The following is a 17,330-nucleotide window of genomic DNA, read 5'->3' on the forward strand; positions in this document are numbered from 1 at the left end:
AGTTTTGTTATTATGTCTTTGAATTGTCACATAGCTATAGTAAGTGTTTTAGGATGAGAGGGAATTGAGTGCCTAGCATGAAATAAACAGTCTTGCTACTCGATTTGGTAAGACATGCGAATGAGATAGGTCATATATTTTATGAAAAATATGGTAATTTTAACATAGTATTCTAACCCATATTTCTATATTTTTCAATTCTGCATCTAAAATTCTAAATAGTCAGTGACAGACATTGAATATGAGGAGTTTACATGAGACAGTCTCAAAAGTAAACCTGAGGTTGTAAGCACATTGATTAGGTCAAATCTTCTGGGATTATAGAAATCCTGTTTTGTTCTCAAAAACCATATTGAATTTTTCATTCTGAGAAAAATCTTATATTAATTTAATAGTCTCATCCTAAAAGTAATTATGTGACGAGATTGGTGTTTTTGATTAAAACTAACTCATATGCATCTCATCCCGAAAATCATATATTTTCATTCCATTGTTTCTCTAAAATTTTAAGTGTCTATCTCTCTCTTTCTTTTTATGAATCTCAAATTATGTCCATGAAAATCTCTTTCATCCTTTCTATTTTTAGTTTGTTTACTACACGAATCACTTGTTAAGGTAATAATAATATAAAAGAAAATAAATATATTTTTCTAAATATAAAATTGATAAATAAATTTAATAAAATTTTCAACATAAATTTTCATCTTAAATAAATTTTTCTGAATAATTTTATCAAATAGAAAAATGAAAATATTAATTTGTAAAAAGAGAAACTGTAATTTAATTTAATTACTGGTTATATTTAATGCACGTTGGGGATTATATCAAATAAGCATCAAAATTTGAATTTGCTCAAAGGTAATAATAATAAAAGCAATGAAGTTAAAAGGTTATAAGTTGTATGTAAAATTAAATTGCACTGAGTCTGTGAATTATTTTGTTTTGTTATACTTATGCTCTTATTAACTAAAAACTAACAATTAAAAACTATTCTATTGTAATTTTAGTAGCAGATCAATAGTTAAATTATTTGACTTTTATTTATTCTTAAATTTCTATGTATGAATTTTGTTTGATTGTAATTGATAACTAATGCAATTTACTAAGAAAATGAAAAATTTTAATTTATTTTTTACCATTATTTCATTACATCCTATATATTCGAGCTCTCATCCCATTCGGTTGAGTCCAAAAAAATGGAACAAAAGATACGAACTATATACCTGCTAGAATGAGACTGGAACTTATTTTTTACATATATTATTTCGGACGAGACTGAAAATTATATGTCTATATGTACTCAACCAATGCATTCTCCTAGTTAATACCTTTGGAAAAGTTTTTTACCTAGACCTGGTATGTAGATGGTCTCATACACCAAGCCAATCAAAAGAAGATTTAAGAAAAAAAAAATGTTACTTGGTTGTTTTATTTTTTGAGTTTATAATTAGAAATATCATTATTTGAAATAAAATATTATTTCCGTTCCATTTTGTTTGCTTGTTATTCCTTTTTTGAATGTTCCAAAATATTGTATAAGGTTTTTAAAATTATATATCTAAACAATTATTTTTTCTATAATAATCTTTATAATTATTTATTAGTGAAGGGTTTTTATTAATATGTTGATAAATTAAAGAAAGATAAAGTAATTTTTATTGATTAAATTGTATATTGAACCATGTATACAAAACGGTACAGTGTTGCCGGACAGATAGTCTAAAAGCATGACCCCACTGCCTGCATTGTAATAATCGATACGTAAACTAGCTCTGATAAAACTGTCACTACCAATTCCAATCGATCAAGTCGTAGGACTTTCGAAAGAAACAAAGCTTCGATCCAATGGTTGACTCACCGTTCAAGGCAGATATATTGAGAGGAAAGGTTGCTTTGTTGACCGGAGGTGGATCGGGAATCGGGTATGAGATATCCCTTCAACTGGGTAAACATGGATGTTCTGTTGCTGTCATGGGTCGACGCAAACATGTTCTTGATTCTGCTGTTGCATCTCTCCACTCTCTTGGAATTCCTGTAAATTGTCTTTCCTGTTCTTTGATTTTCTTTGCTTTATTATCTGTTTCTTTCACAGTAAGAGTGCTGTTTGGCGATCTGGGCATTTTTGTTTCATTCATTTCGTATTATTGATGTTGGTTTGTGTATTGCATTTGTAACCTGTTTGGCTGTTGGGAAAGTCTGAGAAAATCTAGGATTTTAAGGACCCTTTTCAGATTATACCATATTCTATCAAACCGTATTTGTTTCAGATAGATATATATTCAAGAATCTCATAATGTTCATTATTTTCAACATTTTCTCCAACCGAAAAAAGAACAATTGAAATAAATGAACTTTTATTATTTAATGTCTAGAATATGATTTTAATTACCAATATATTATTTTTAATTCGTTTCTCATTAATAATTTGTAGTTATTATCAAAAAAAAAAAAAAAAAATTGTAGTTTAAATAATGAAATTATCTTTTAATAGTAATATGTCTATAATTATATTTTTTTATTAAAAATATATTTACGAAACATGAACTAGTAATTTTAAATCATAAAATTGTTATTATTCAATTAATATAGTTATAACTGAGCATCAAATCAAACTGTCAATTTCAGTTATATTTGGTTTTTTACTAAATTCGATTGGATTAGTATTTTAGAGTTGTTAGTTTCAATTACTAAGAAAGTTCAATTCAGTTTACCAAATGCTTACCAATAGTTCTCCAAATAGACCCTAGTCTTTACATAATTCAATAAAAATACTAAGAAATTCCTGTTTGCGAATGAACTCTATTCTTCAAATTAATTTATGCTAAATAAAGGCTCAACAATGAACAGAACAGTTACAAAATTAATAATTTAGCTAGTCAACAATGTTAGTGTAAATACTTTTTGGATCTTCCTATAAGGTTTATGATTACAAATGTTTTTGTTGAGGAGAAGGCAAATCAAACCCGAACTATGTTTGCTTTTTTTTTTTTTTTCTGTTGTTTTATCTGCATAATTAAATTAGTTTCTAAATCTGACTTTGCTAGTTAAAGAAATTATTGGCATATATTGCAGGCTATAGGACTTGAGGGAGATGTTCGCAAGAGAGATGATGCAGTTAAAGTTCTGGAATCCACTATTAGACATTTTGGCAGGCTTGACATTCTTGTGAATGCTGCTGCTGGCAATTTTCTAGTTACACCGGAGGATTTATCCCCTAATGGCTTTCGAACAGGTATGTTTCTTCATAACCATGACTTCCTGATAATTTGATTTTAAGGTGAGAAAGATTACTTAGCAACTGATCTAAGTGTTAGGTGAGACTTTGATATTTGCTCATTATAACAAACATTATACGTATGCCTCTGTAGAATTCATCCAACTATTTCTTTCAAATCCTTTTTGGTCAATTTGGTCCAATAGAACATGGTCGGTTTGATATGTAGACATCAAAGAATGAATACCCAATTTGAAACCTCAGAATAAACTGAACGTACTCAAAAGTTGCAAATAATAGAAGTAAAAGATAGTGTATATTTACAAATGGAAAGTCTTCTTTGGGCCATATGGAGGGGTGTAAATAAGCGAAGCTCTATTGAGCTTGAAGCTCATTCGAGGCAAATCTGAACTCGAGTTGAGCTTGAAAACCAAGCTTGGCTCCTTTACGATTCATAGTTAATTGTTTCTATTTACAGGATTGAACTAGAGCTCGTTTAATAAATGAGTTCAAGCTTGCTTATTAATCTTATGGAACGAGTTTAATTACTTTTCCAGAAAAACATCAGTTTTGAAAAAACAGTTTGATAATTACTTGGCTGATCTAAAGCTTACCTGACTAAAACTTGTGAAATTCATTTTAAAAACAAACTTTAATTACCTATAATCAATATTTTCAACATGATATTTTTCTCAGCAGCAGTTTAGACAGTAGTATCAAAACGATCCTAAATATGATGGCACTAGTTAGTTAAAAGGTGTATATCAGATTAACATTTATATAGTAACTGTTTACAAAGTTTGTTTTCAATATTGTATCACCTGTCCAAATCACACAATGCAAGTCCCCTCCTCTGGTTTAATATTCTCCTTGCATGTTTTCAACATAAATGGTTTAGCGGTTTCATATTCATGTGAGGGTCTCTGAGGAATAAAGTTAGTTGTATTTTGCAGTAATGGATATAGATGCTGTTGGCACTTTTACAATGAGTCATGAAGCACTCAAGTACCTTAAGCAGGGAGGCCAAGGGAAGGATTCATCTACTGGTGGATCAATAATAAATATAAGTGCAACTTTGCATTATACTGCTACTTGGTATCAAATCCATGTATCTGCTGCAAAGGTTGGTTTTTTATTGATTAGGTTTGGAAGTTGAAATTTATTCTTTGAGAACCATATTGGAAGTTTCTTCAAATTGGCGTAATTGTACAGGCAGCAGTAGATAGCATTACACGAAGCTTGGCATTGGAATGGGGGACAGATTACGATGTTAGAGTGAATGGAATTGCACCAGGACCTATTAGAGATACTACTGGTCTTAGTAAACTTGCACCTGAGGAGATTTTGAGAGTAGCCAAGGAGAAGATGCCTTTAGATAACTTGGGGGAGAAATGGGATATTGCTATGGCTGCTTTATATCTGACATCGGATGCAGGTTAGTTTATATCCCTTTACTTATAAGTCTGCATTTCTCTTTGCATTGCAGACTTCTTTAATAGATGTATTCACATGCACCTTTTTCTGCCCAGGAAAATATGTTAATGGAACAACTTTGGTGGTTGATGGAGGGGATTGGCTGAGAAAACCTCGTTATATGCCAAAAGATGCAGTAAAGCAACAGTCGCGAACGGTGGAGAAGAGGTCTAGAAGTTCACCAGTTGGGGTTCCAAAGAGCAAGTTATGACAACAGATATATTCCACCAGCCATTAACCATTCTTGCAGACTCTAGATGTATTGTTAATGAACCAATTGGAATTTATATGAACTCATTTCAATAAAATAAAACAAAAACTTATAGTACCTAAAATAACTTCAGTACAACATCTGATACCAAGATGATATTGTTGTCAATTCATTTCATTCTTCATGAATGAAGATTAACTCACAAAAGAAACAAGAAAATTTATCATAAACTCATTTAGGATCCTTATTTAGGACTCGAATCAGTCCTAAAATAATGACACTGCAAAGTAAACAATCTGACAAAACCTCCTCAAAATGGTTAATTTCTAGGTATAATGTTAATGAATATTTGAAACACAATATTCATAATAATGACAATATCATGTTTAGGCACAACTAAATAAGATAATTGAATCATGCTATATTCCAAATGGCTAGAGCATTTAGCTGGGAAGAGATAGTAGGTTAAGAACAGAAACTTGCCCGTGTAGGTTACCCTTTTTATTTTTATTTTTATTTATCTTCAAGCTTCTTCATCAAGGGCTTTCACAAGGCTGCTTGTAGCTGCAATCTCATCCTTCTCTACATGTGTGTGCGCATGCTAGCGAGCATACGTGCATCAAATAATCTATAGATAACAATCATTAGCACTACGCCATTATGAGAACCCATAACGAAATGTAATCTGATAAAAACCTTTATATGGCAAGCACCTAGAAACTAGTAACCACTATTTCTTTTATCCTTTTTCCTACTTTTCTATCATGTTTAAACCCTTTCCCAGAAAGAGAGGGGAAAGAAAAAGACCAAAAGCCTTCATGTAGAAGATGTAAAGAAATAGACCAAAGATTGCAAAAAAGAGCAAAAGAAATAGCTATAGGACTATGAAAATCTGAAACACGCCCTAGAACTTGGAAAATCAAGAATACATTTATACCTAAAGCTAAGACGCAGAAAAATGAATTGAAATCTATGCAGTAATCCTTAACTTCCTTCCTCAGCACCAAAACAGCTCATTCTTCTTTGCCAGTGGGTTTTCTACTAGGAAATGAGATACAAATCATTTCTAGTTAGGCTAAATGCTTATTCAGCTAAGAATATATGAAACAGAAATACATCACATCCTTATATGATTAATAGTGCAGGCAAAAACTCTGACCAATAAAACGAGCAAGGTATGAAAAGTAAACGAGCAACAGAGCATGCACTTGTTTTAAAGTCTATCCAACAAAGATGGACAAAAAAATAATACAAACTAAAACAGAACAGTAATGACTGGCTAAGTAAACAGCAACAGGAAACACAGGGATATTACGAATAAATCCATATTTTTTACATGACCATATCTCTTGAGGAGCAAAAGGAGTTGTCAACTAAATCAATACATTCACATTAAATAACAGATATTGTTATAGGAAATATAAGCAAGAAAGAAAGAAGCCAAGCCAATTGTGCTTAAAGCTAAAGGACAGATAAAAAGGGAATCCCAAAAGACCAAATTTTTACTTCTAGTAAGATTAGGTAACGAAAGGATCAACCTTAACATATTCTAGCCTTGAATTAATGGCTCGAGAATCAAGATTAGTTTTCCTTCTCGTAAGATTAGTCAATGAATGACTGAAGATCAAGACTTGTATAACCTATTCTAGTCAACTTGAACGTTTGTGTCTTTCATCTGAAGAAAAACATGTTCAGAGATAGAGAAAGAAGAAGATCGGGGAACCAACATGAGTCTGCATGTAAACGACACAAAAAAGGCTAATTATACTCACGAGAGAAATCATAACTAGTTTAAACAAAACAGATGAATCTAAAAGTCATTCATTTTAGTTATCCATCATTATTTATTTGATTTTATTAATATTAGGACTTCCATAGAAAGCTACGGTAACAAAGAAAACAACAGCAATTTTAACATCACAAACAGAAAACCAGAGTTGCATTTCTCATTGACCAAGACCAATACACTGAATACTTTTTCCAAAAACCTATCTATCAAACAAACACATCATTCTCATATTGGGATTAACTAATAATACATGAAAATAGGATCGAAGTTGGACCAATAATCTGATATACAACGTCAGGATTAAACCACAACTTTTCAGCACTTGGGACAACTTGACATCTGAAGTTCAGAAAAATACAACTAAAAGGAAGTACTTCTCCAAATTTTTATTGAAAAAGGTCAAATATAAGAAGTATCCAAATAATAAAGATTCCTCTTAAGTGTACCAAATATTACATACATAGAAACTTACAAATGATGCCATTTCTTTATCTGTTAGCTCACTGTTAGATATCCAAGTTCTCCATTTGAACGCTGCTTTTCAAAGGCACATATTCTCCAAGATAGCCACCAAGATGTTCATGTAAAGCACTCTTATCAATTCCCTGGTGGTGATAGCTCTTGCAAACATAGTAAAATACACTCTGAACCAACAATCCCACTAGATTTACAATCACTAAAACCCCCACCAAAAACCCACCAACAACAATTCTAGTAAAAACCCCATAGCTTTCTCCTCCATGCACAACTACAGACCCAAAAATCCCTCCAATAACTCCACAAATTGCTAAATACCCAAAAACAAGAACTGCAGCCACACGAGTTTTTCCCTTGAGCAACTCATAGCTCTTTTTCATCGCTGCAAACCCATAAACAGGCTCAAGCACAGAAACCACACTAGCCAAGTGCCATAAAGCAGTTATAAACACATGGACCACCAAGAAGAGAACAAAAATCACTATCAAAGAGAAAACCACTAAAATAGGATTCTGGGTATCAATGGCAATAATCAAAATGACCAAGAAAATAAGAAATATAGAGTTATAAAGCAACATCAACAAAGATACCCAAAAAAAAGTGATAAACAATCGCTTAAAAACCTTGGGTATAGCAGCAATGGTAGAAGAAAAAGACACAGGCTTGGACGTGTAAAGAGAGGCAACCGTGAAAACGACAGCAGCTGTTGAAAGAAGGGAGAAGGCAAAAAGAAAGATTACATAACAGAACTGAATAATCAAGAGAAGAGTCCATTCATGGCGGGTTTGGTTCTCGTCAGCTGATGGGTGGTCCTCAAGATGAGCCAACAGAGGATGAGTAAAGAGAGAATGGGCTAAAATAGCAAAAGATAGAGGAAAGATTAGGGTTAGGGTTATGAGATAGAAGGTTTTTGGAGAGCGTTTAGGGATTGAGATTGATTCCCTCAAAATATCAGGCAGGGTTAAGAATTGGAGCTCTTCTTGCGCTAGATCCATGGCGTCGGAGAGTAAATTTGCGGATTGAAATCCAAAAACGTAAGAAAAATCGGTTGAGCAATTTAGATTCTGGAGAAAGGGAATAAGAAAGAGAGAGATGATGTAAGAACTAATGCAGGAAGAAGGAAAGAGACAAAGATGAAGAAAGAAGCTGTTAGATTCGTATTTATTAGCTTTGACGCTTTGGGCTTTTTCTTTGGGCTGTTGCAGCATTAATTTGATTTAATCTACCAAAAATATCCCTAACTTTCTACTTATTACTCCCTCGGGCCAAAAAAATTATCCACTGTTACTTTTTGGAATATTCCAGAATAATTGGCCAATGTATAAAAATACCCCACATATTTACATATTTGATCATGTAGCATCTCAAAGTCTTCTAAGGATCTATTATGACGTCTAAACTTTTATTTTTTACCGGTTTTTTTATAATGTTAGTTAATCGTTGATTATACTCGTTATGTACTCATTTTTAGTACTCTTTTAAATTTTTTTATTTATATAATATTAAAATATAAATTTTTATTTAAATTAAAATAAATACAATTGATTAATATGTATTGCACTTTTCCGTACGAGATACTTATAATACTGCTTTTTATGTACTTAATTTATTTTTATATAATAAAGTGTTTCTCAAACTAAAGTTCAACTAAATCTTTAAACTTAAACCTTCAGTCCCTAATTTATAAATGCAGATTCTTAAAACCCTAATAGGTGCTTAAAAAAAAAAAACAAGTCATCACTCAATCTCTAACCCTCTTCCCTTAATCTCAAAGTCAATATTTATATACAACTATAATACAAAATAATAATAAATTATTTTTACTGTTAGGTAAAAGAAAAAAAAAAGAAAATTATCTGAACAAATAATGGTAATCACTTTGGCTATAATGACAATATTACTTATCCAGTACATTAGACAAAGAAATATATCTGCATAGATACAAATTCTTGATATCCCAAAAAGTGATCTTAAAATAAAAATATATATGAAATACTCCAATAATTCAATTTTAAAGATTTTTCATTTAAAAATTTAATTGAAATTTTAACCAATGAAATTTAGTGAAAATATTTTATTATTTTCAAACCAGACCCGTAAACCAGTTTGAATTTTTTCGAAATTCAAGTGAGAAACCGATAAACCAAGCAAAAATCAAATCAAAAATCATTGAGTTGGGCCAAACCGGTTCGAATCAAACCGGGATGACCCATAAAGGCATAGAAAACCCTGATTTACTTTTTCTTTTTTACTTTTTCTTTTCCTTCCTTTCTTCTTCTCCCTCTAGCGCCGCTCAGCCTCTCTTTCTCTCTCTCTATCTCTCTCTCTAGTCCTTGATCACCGATCGGCGTCAACATTTCTTATCGGCGTCGCTCTTCCATCGCCACCTTTTCCTCTCGCCGTTCTCATTTTCAGGAGATGCAATGATCGTTGGAGAGCGGTGATCTCCTCTTTGATCGAACAGCTCCACTTATAACACTCTCCTTCTTGTTCCGACAGTTCCAGCACCGACGACGAGCATCAATAGATTCCTTTCCTCCCTGCAAAGCATCAATAGATTCCTTTCCTCCCTGCAAATAAATCACCTCATGCAATTTAAGCTTTCGTCGGCGTTTTGGGGAGCGGCCATTAACGACGAGGTTAGGGTGACTGTCGATCTCTGTCCGGCAAAATAGGCCATGTACTAAGCAAACCACCACTGGAAATGAACTATTGAGTGAAATCTGAGCCAGATGGTGTGAAGCGCTCGATTGCAAGCAATCATAGTTTTTCGGCCATCGTAGACGACTGCATCGACGACGGTCCGACGACCGATCAACGAGTCTCCGGCGAGACCCCGGGAGGCAGAAACTTGAGAATTACCCACTGAGCCTGAATTGAAATACAATTTTTAATCGGTATAATTTAAGATTCAGTTTATTAAATTCAATGTAAATCTCAATGTAGAAATTATTGTTATGGGATTAAATTAGTTGCGATTAAAATAATTAAGGAATAAGAACAAAATAAAGGTTTTAATAAATTTAAGCAAGTTATAATTGCTACCATAAAAATAAATTGAGAACTTTGATAAATATGGATTTTATGATATGAATTTTAAATAAAATAAGTAAAGTATGTAAATTGAATACTTGGTCATAAGAAATATGATTATTAAAAAGAGAAAGAAATAGAAATGTAATTAAATTATATTAGTTGCTTAATTTAATTTGAGCTAAGTATTATTAAAGACTATAAACTAAACGAGAAAGCAAATTAGATACTTAAGTGTTATACAAATCATCTTGAGGACGGAAAGTGATTAAGTTAAAAAGAAACTCATTATTGGATGAGTATCAATTATTTTGGAATTAGAATTATATTATATGAATTAAAATGATAAGCTAAAGGAAGTATTAGTTTTAGTAATCTATCCGGAGTTAATTAAAGAATAATATATTTCAAGTAAAAGTTAATTAAGTAAAGGATTATTTATATGGTGCGTATAAGAGATTTATGAGTTGATGCCTGGTTAAAGAAGGAAATTATATCGAGATGACGTACAAATATTTGAGGATGTATTGAGATTAGATCGAAGGTTATTTTAATCTATAAGCTATGAGTTGGACGTAAAATTATTACTTGTGATGATTGAAATATTGATTGTCTGATGGATGAGCTGTGTGAATAATAATCGATAAGTGTATTAAATAGCTAATACTTAAACAAATAGAAAGTTCAATTTGAGAGAAAATACTCTAAAAAATATTGATAAGATTTAGATTAACTATATCAGTCCAATATCTAAGCAGATATATATTAGCTTAACTATTATTTAAGGTAAGTCATATGTTTAATGTAGTCTTTCCTTTATATTTGTGTTTTATCTAGATCGTCCGAGTTTGTCTAACACTCTTGCTAGTCAAATCCAAATGAAGGCTTGCTCATTCTTTTATCATTGTGAGTAATAATAAATGGTACATACCATTACCTGCATACATGCACCGTTCACCCTATACTATCTAAATATATTCAATACTCAACTCTCATCTTCATATATTAATATAATATCATTGAAATATAATTATTATTATCGTTATCTACCATATAAGTAAAATATTACAATCATACAAATGTTATATAATTATATACCCATGATTACACTCATGTGCTTCATATTAATTATCGATATGAGTTATTATATGAAATGAATTGTTTGGATTACTTGTGATATGATAATACTATGCTTTGTCTGCGTGTGGAATTGGAATAAAATGAGTCGAAACATAAAACCATAGGGTGACCTCTTGATGGTAATGGAAATGAAGAAGAGAATGGAAACCTCCCAATCGTATTTCGCCACAGATTAAAGAGCCCCCTCCAGTTAAGAATTGGGGCCTCAGAAATAATGTGAGGACTGGTCAAGTGAGGAATAGACTACTTGGCCGTATGGGGGATCAGCTCCTCAACTCATATTTGGGGGATGAGCTCCTCAGTCCATACTGGGGGATGGACTCCTCGTGCCCTAATAGAGGGATGGGCTCCTCTGTCGTAAAACATGATTAATGGATTTCTTGTTAAATGAGAAAGTAATGATGCCACTGAGCAATCTCTATTTGATGTGATTATTTGAATGTGATATCATTGTGATTGCTGATGATGTGTCATGCGCTTGGTTGAATGAATGCTCATTATATAAAGTTGAAAAGCATTTTGCGTGACTGTTTAGGTTATGCATTATTTATCATTATTCACTGACTTTGTGAAACTCACCCACTTCCTGAAATTTTTCCAGGAGGTAGACAATGTGCTGGTTTTGATAAGTTTGCTTCCTTCTTCGCAGAGTTATAGTAGTAATTACCAGTTTTTGATAATATTTAAATATAGAGTATTATGTATAAAAATGTATCCACACCTGTTTACTAAGCTCCAAAGATAGGGAGTCATGTATTACAATTTATAATGTAAAAGTTATTGATGTGTTGTTCAATATACCTATGAATTTTTTAATTGACTCTATAAAGCACGAATGGGCCAGGTTGCCCATATTATGAATGATGTTAATGGTATAAAAGAAAAGTTATAGGCCCGAGCTATGAATTAATTGAAATATGGAAGTTGGGTCAAAAATATAAATTGATGGTATGATTTAATAACATCATATTATAGGCTTATTGTTCCTAAAAATGGATTGAAGGATTGGATCCATGTGAGTTAGGCTTACTATGAGCATCGGTGGCCTTAAGCTTACCTAGGCTCTAGTGCCGGTCCGGCCCACGGTTTTGGGTCATGACAAAGTTGGTATCAAAGCATAAGATCATTATTGTATAAGTAGCTGCGGAGCATATAGAGAATTCCATCTTATCCTTCTTAGTCTTCTTTGCTTCTACTTCAATTATCTCTCTTGTTGTTATGGTTTTGTGCGCTACTGTTGTTGTTGTTTGGCTGGATTGCTGAACTGTGGCGTGCTAAACAACAAAAGTGGCGAACGCCATTTGAGTAGTGCCTTGCTCAACTACTCAGTGTCTTACGCCATAGTGACTGTGAAACACTTGCTTTTGTTATTTTTTTCTCAATTTCCTACACCAAAATTCATAAATTTATGCTTTGCACTTATTTGTCAGCTTACTTACATGGGTTTATTTTGCAGAAGAGCGTGAAGTGTGGAAAATTGGGTTGTACCGCTTACGTGGCCGGTGAGTGGTTCGACCAATTGCCTATCTGGGTTCAAGATTATGTTCGAGAGGCTGGCTTCGGTCATTTTGTTAACACCTTACCGCGGTGCAGTGGCGGACTCTTCCCTCTAGCATCTTGGAATTAATAGAGCGATGGATAGACACTAATCATACCTTCCATCTGCCATTCAGTGAGATGACTATCACCTCGGTGGACTTTGCTCTATTATTGGCTTCCTTTCGGAGGGCGATCAGTTGTATTCGACAATCAGTTAAGGACTTTAGATTAGCCAGGCTTGCGGGCAAGCCTCAGAGCTATTATCGGGATGGAGCCCACCATCTCTGATAAGAGGGTCGGCTACGAGAGCATCATCTCACGCTACGAGAGCATCATCTCACACTACGAGGAGATGCCTCGAGAACACATGGAAGAGATAGATGTGGACGTGGTGGCTCAAGCTTTCCTTTTCTATCTGCCGTCGACCACCTTATTCACAAATCACGATAATAACGTAGACCTAGCGCTTCTACCACCTATACTTTGCTTTGTCGAATCTGTATAATTGGGGAGCTACTACCTTGTCATATCTATACTATGGGATGGATCTCTATGTCTGAGGGGTGCACTTGAAGGTCGGCTATAGGCGTGTCATTGAGGTATAATGCCATAATCTCTTTTTGGTGATTTGTTTCTTTTCTTCTTTCCTCTTTGCTTTTATTACTGATTTCTGTCTTTTGCTTGGCATAGATTTAGGCTTGTGAGCATCAGATCCTCCCTATGCTGAGCTTGCTGGGCTTTGACATTGCCACCACTGAGAGGACTCTCCCTTGAGGTCAAGCTTGGAGATTTAGCTGGAGGTACGTTCATACAACTTCGGACATATTAGCATTCAAGCAGATACTGAATGGCCTAGCCTGCGATCGGGTGAGTTGTTATTTTGTACTGCCTTTATTTCTTTTTCTTTTTTTTCTCCTTCTGTCACTTTTTTCTTATTGATTTCTTCTTCTCTTTTTTTTTTTTTAAAATTTTTCTTTCATCTTTTTCTTTTTCTCTTGTTTTTTCTTTTTTTTTTTTTTTGTAGATAGTAAAATATCCATAGAGGCAAATTGCTGAGTATCCTAACTTCGTCCATGCAGCGGTTAGGTACCAACAGAGGATGCTCCTGTTGCCCAACCTCTTTTACGATATGTACTATCTCGAAGAGAGGGTGTACGAGTGGGACCTTGGTCCAAACCGGAGGAGGGTGCCTCATGATGTGTCGTATTACATGCTGTCCACCAGGTTTATCAGGCTTGAGCAGGACATTGCGGCTGCATGCAGAGGATCGATAGCCACTGACCACTGACAACTTTCGTGCCTAGTGTCTATGCCATCTTCGTATAGACTCAACTTCTGGTCCATGTCCCTCCGCCGTCTAAGTTTGACCCCTTTGCTGAAGTGGAGGAGCTTGATAGGGATCATGGCCGTACCCCAGCTTGGGTAAGCTTTATTTCCTTTATTCTTTTCTCAGCTTTGACCCAGTGTCCCATTCTATTTATTTACTGTTTGTGCTTTGTTATTGCAACAATAACAGCGCAACAAGCATGTCAGGAGGGGCTCTGATTTTGAGGCTCCGGACACGGCTGTCATTATTGGCAGGCTGGAGCATAGCCCAAGTGCTTCCTTCTCCTTCATCTTAGAGTGCACGGGGTAGGCAGCACAGGGTATGTTGGAGACCCATCTCGTGAGCCCATATTGGATCATTTTTCCATATTGCACCCATGTAAGTCTTTTTCTCTTTTTCTCTGTCGACGAGTCTGTATAATTTCACTCTCTTATTGGTTACCCCTATATGATTCGACAGGTTTCAATTGCTGACTACAATGAGGTAAGTCAGTTGTATGAAGTGGCATGCCTCAAGCTGGCAATGGTGAGGCTCTCGGACGAGCACATATTTGTAAGTATAAAAATAACAAGACAAACAAAAATATACAATGTGTATGCCATGTGTGCATGATATATAATTACTAATGATCTTATGAATGTATACAGAGAGTTAGCATGGCGCCTCGGGTAGGCCGAGGCCGGGAATTCCAGCATGGTGGGTGAGTTGGAAGCGGAGTTAGACGTAGACTGATTATCGTTGAAGAAACCAAGGAGTCTGGTAGTGACAACTCGGAGGAGACAACTTTGTATGGGTCTTGAGGCAGCTACCCTTGCCCACTGCTTTCTTTTTATTTCGCTTTCTTTTGTACTTAGGATCCAATTGGGGAATGATTTTTGTAAAGAATCGAATATTTTCATTTATAGAAAGGCAAAAACCTATTTCTTTACGAGTTTCTAGGCCATGATGTTTTATTTTTGCTTTATGATTGATGATTGCACTGCTTATCGAGTCTGAAAGTCGAAATATGATAAAAAAAAGTGAAATTTCAGCTGTCTGCTACCTAGTGGTGTATGTCACTGTGGCTGTGCCTTACTCCACACGTAGTGGCTTGTGCCACTAGTGCTGTAGTGGCAGCCTTCGAGCTTGTTTTTTTATTTCTTACTATAAAAGCTCATAACATCCGTACACGCTTCAAAAGCTTATTTCTCTCTTTCTAGACAAAGCTTCATTTAAAAACTTCCTCAAACTCTTCATTTCTTCACCATTCTTCATGGATCGGTCCTTAGCACCTACATTCGAAGCATTATTCCCAGTTTTACTAGTGAAGACTAGAGTGTGCTTTTGCCTTTCGAACTCAACGAGCTAAGCTATTATCGAAATATTCGGGTCCTACACGGGCTGCTGCAATGGTTGATCAACCATTTTGACCATTCGGACAACTTATTTCGTCATAATGACTTTGAGATTTATTCATTATTTGAGGAGCTAGCATCATTCCTGGGAGAATACCTGTGACCGAAGAAATTTCTACAGTGCCTTGACTTGACGTTGACCCCACTTCAATGATTCTGCCAGTATTTGGTTTCTCAGCTTTTGAGATTCCATCTTATGATTTCAGAGCTGATGTCGTGCCTTTGCGACCACTTTTAGACCGTGCATTGGGGATGAACCGCACTAGCCCACATTAGGCTCCACTTGTCTATTTTTGCATCTTGAGCCAATACTTATTACTCAGCGGTATTGATGGCTATGGTAGCCTTCGACTGATGCCCGTAGTCGAGTAGATGGCTAGGCGACGCATGCTGTTTCCACTTATTTTAACTAAGATGCTTAGTTGGTTGGGAGACCACGCTCAGGACTCTAACACAGTACTTGGTCCGATGGGCAGCCCACTTCTTCTGCAGGTAAATGCATTCTGCTTTTATCTTTTCTTTCTTTTTGTTTCTTTTAATGCTCTAACTTTTGCTTAAGCCACCCTTGCGGGTTTTCGACTTAATGAGCTTTTTTTCTATTATTAATGCTCTAACTTTTGCTATCACAACCAATGCTAAGAAGGCATTTTTAACACCAAAGAATGAAAAAAATGAAGAAAAGAGTTAAAACTCTCAGAGGTTACCTGCACTACAAAAAATTCGCTAATTTGCGACCGACAAAGTGGTTGCAAAATATAAGAAATCGATCGCTAAATCCAATCAACGACGGATTTGCGAACTACATTAATCGGTCGCAAAAGTATAAATATTGGTCACTAATTTTCGTCATGTATTCCTTCGAAATCCTATTGTAGATTGTGTCGGTCGCAATAATGAATAGAGGTTGCAAATCGGTCACAATTTTTGAAGGCGATTGGTCGGTGATCTGTCGCAATTTTAAATTTAACGTTTATAATTTTGGTTGCAGTTCGGTCGCAAATCCGTCGCAATCAGAAGCATCATCATCAAGATCACAACACAATAACAATGTAAAAATGTAATTATTAATGTAATGTACTATACAAAATATGAAAAAATCACAAAAAGCTAAAAAGGTCCAAAATCAAATATACGAGGTTGGTCATATGCGCTGGGAGGAGTATCTGCTGGATGTGTCATAGTGTCGACAGGAGTGACCAAGGTATCGTCTACAGTATCAGGATCAAGAGGAGACGGTAGTGGCCAATGCAGAGCTGTAGAAACATCTCGATCTGTAGCAGGCGGAGTATCAGAGGAAGAAGTACCAGCACCAGGCTGACCATACATCCGCATGACATGCGCTCTAAGCTCTGCAAGCTGTCTCTCCTGGTCATCAACACAAACCCGTAATGCAGTAATCTCCTCGGCACTGTGGTCAGGCTGTGGTCCTGAGGTGGCTACAGAATCATACAATGTTGAGCCGCAGTAAAACTATGATGCCTGAGACTCGAAGCCATATACTTTCCTCTTCTTTTTGCCCCTACGGCCTCCAGATAAAGTGCTAACTCATCAATTCTTAACTCAGCTTCAGATTCAGCCTGAGAAGAAATAACACACTCTCGAGTTGTACTGTAGTTCTCCTGAAAACAAATTAATTAATCAATGTAGTTGCAAGCTTTATTATATTGAACTTGTACACGTAAGAGACGACTAGAAGGTAAATGTAAATATTTTTCATTGTTACTTACATTGAC

General features: G+C 34.8%; 2 protein-coding genes and 1 long non-coding RNA gene across 5 annotated transcripts; 2 read left to right on the forward strand and 1 right to left on the reverse strand.

Moving 5' to 3' along the window:
• Positions 1–1,747: 1,747 nt before the first annotated feature.
• LOC105641060 (peroxisomal 2,4-dienoyl-CoA reductase [(3E)-enoyl-CoA-producing]) lies at positions 1,748–5,025 on the forward strand. Its single transcript, XM_012225510.4, has 5 exons — positions 1,748–2,034; positions 3,073–3,232; positions 4,168–4,337; positions 4,427–4,649; positions 4,744–5,025. The coding sequence occupies exons 1-5, from the start codon at positions 1,846–1,848 to the stop codon at positions 4,896–4,898; spliced, it is 897 nt and encodes a 298-aa protein (XP_012080900.1). The 5' UTR covers positions 1,748–1,845; the 3' UTR covers positions 4,899–5,025.
• Positions 5,026–7,042: 2,017 nt separating this feature from the next.
• LOC105641058 (uncharacterized) lies at positions 7,043–8,315 on the reverse strand. Its single transcript, XM_020682079.3, has one exon. It carries the CDS (start codon positions 8,157–8,159, stop codon positions 7,194–7,196), a length of 966 nt encoding a protein of 321 aa, XP_020537738.1. The 5' UTR covers positions 8,160–8,315; the 3' UTR covers positions 7,043–7,193.
• Positions 8,316–9,427: 1,112 nt separating this feature from the next.
• Positions 9,428–15,131, forward strand: LOC110010255 (uncharacterized). 3 transcript variants are annotated; one of them, XR_002285240.3, is made up of 8 exons: positions 9,428–10,061; positions 11,035–11,103; positions 12,794–13,475; positions 13,567–13,743; positions 13,956–14,298; positions 14,393–14,581; positions 14,663–14,755; positions 14,851–15,131. It is a non-coding gene; the product is annotated as an uncharacterized LOC110010255 (long non-coding RNA). The 3 variants fall into 3 exon arrangements; XR_002285239.3 differs by lacking the exon at positions 11,035–11,103 and having other exon boundaries at positions 13,901–14,298; XR_002285238.3 differs by lacking the exon at positions 11,035–11,103.
• Positions 15,132–17,330: the final 2,199 nt, after the last annotated feature.

Source organism: Jatropha curcas, chromosome 10, assembly GCF_041381405.1.
Source record: "Jatropha curcas cultivar XTBG-Jc1 chromosome 10, XTBG_Jcur_1.0, whole genome shotgun sequence".
Taxonomy (NCBI): Eukaryota; Viridiplantae; Streptophyta; class Magnoliopsida; order Malpighiales; family Euphorbiaceae; genus Jatropha; species Jatropha curcas.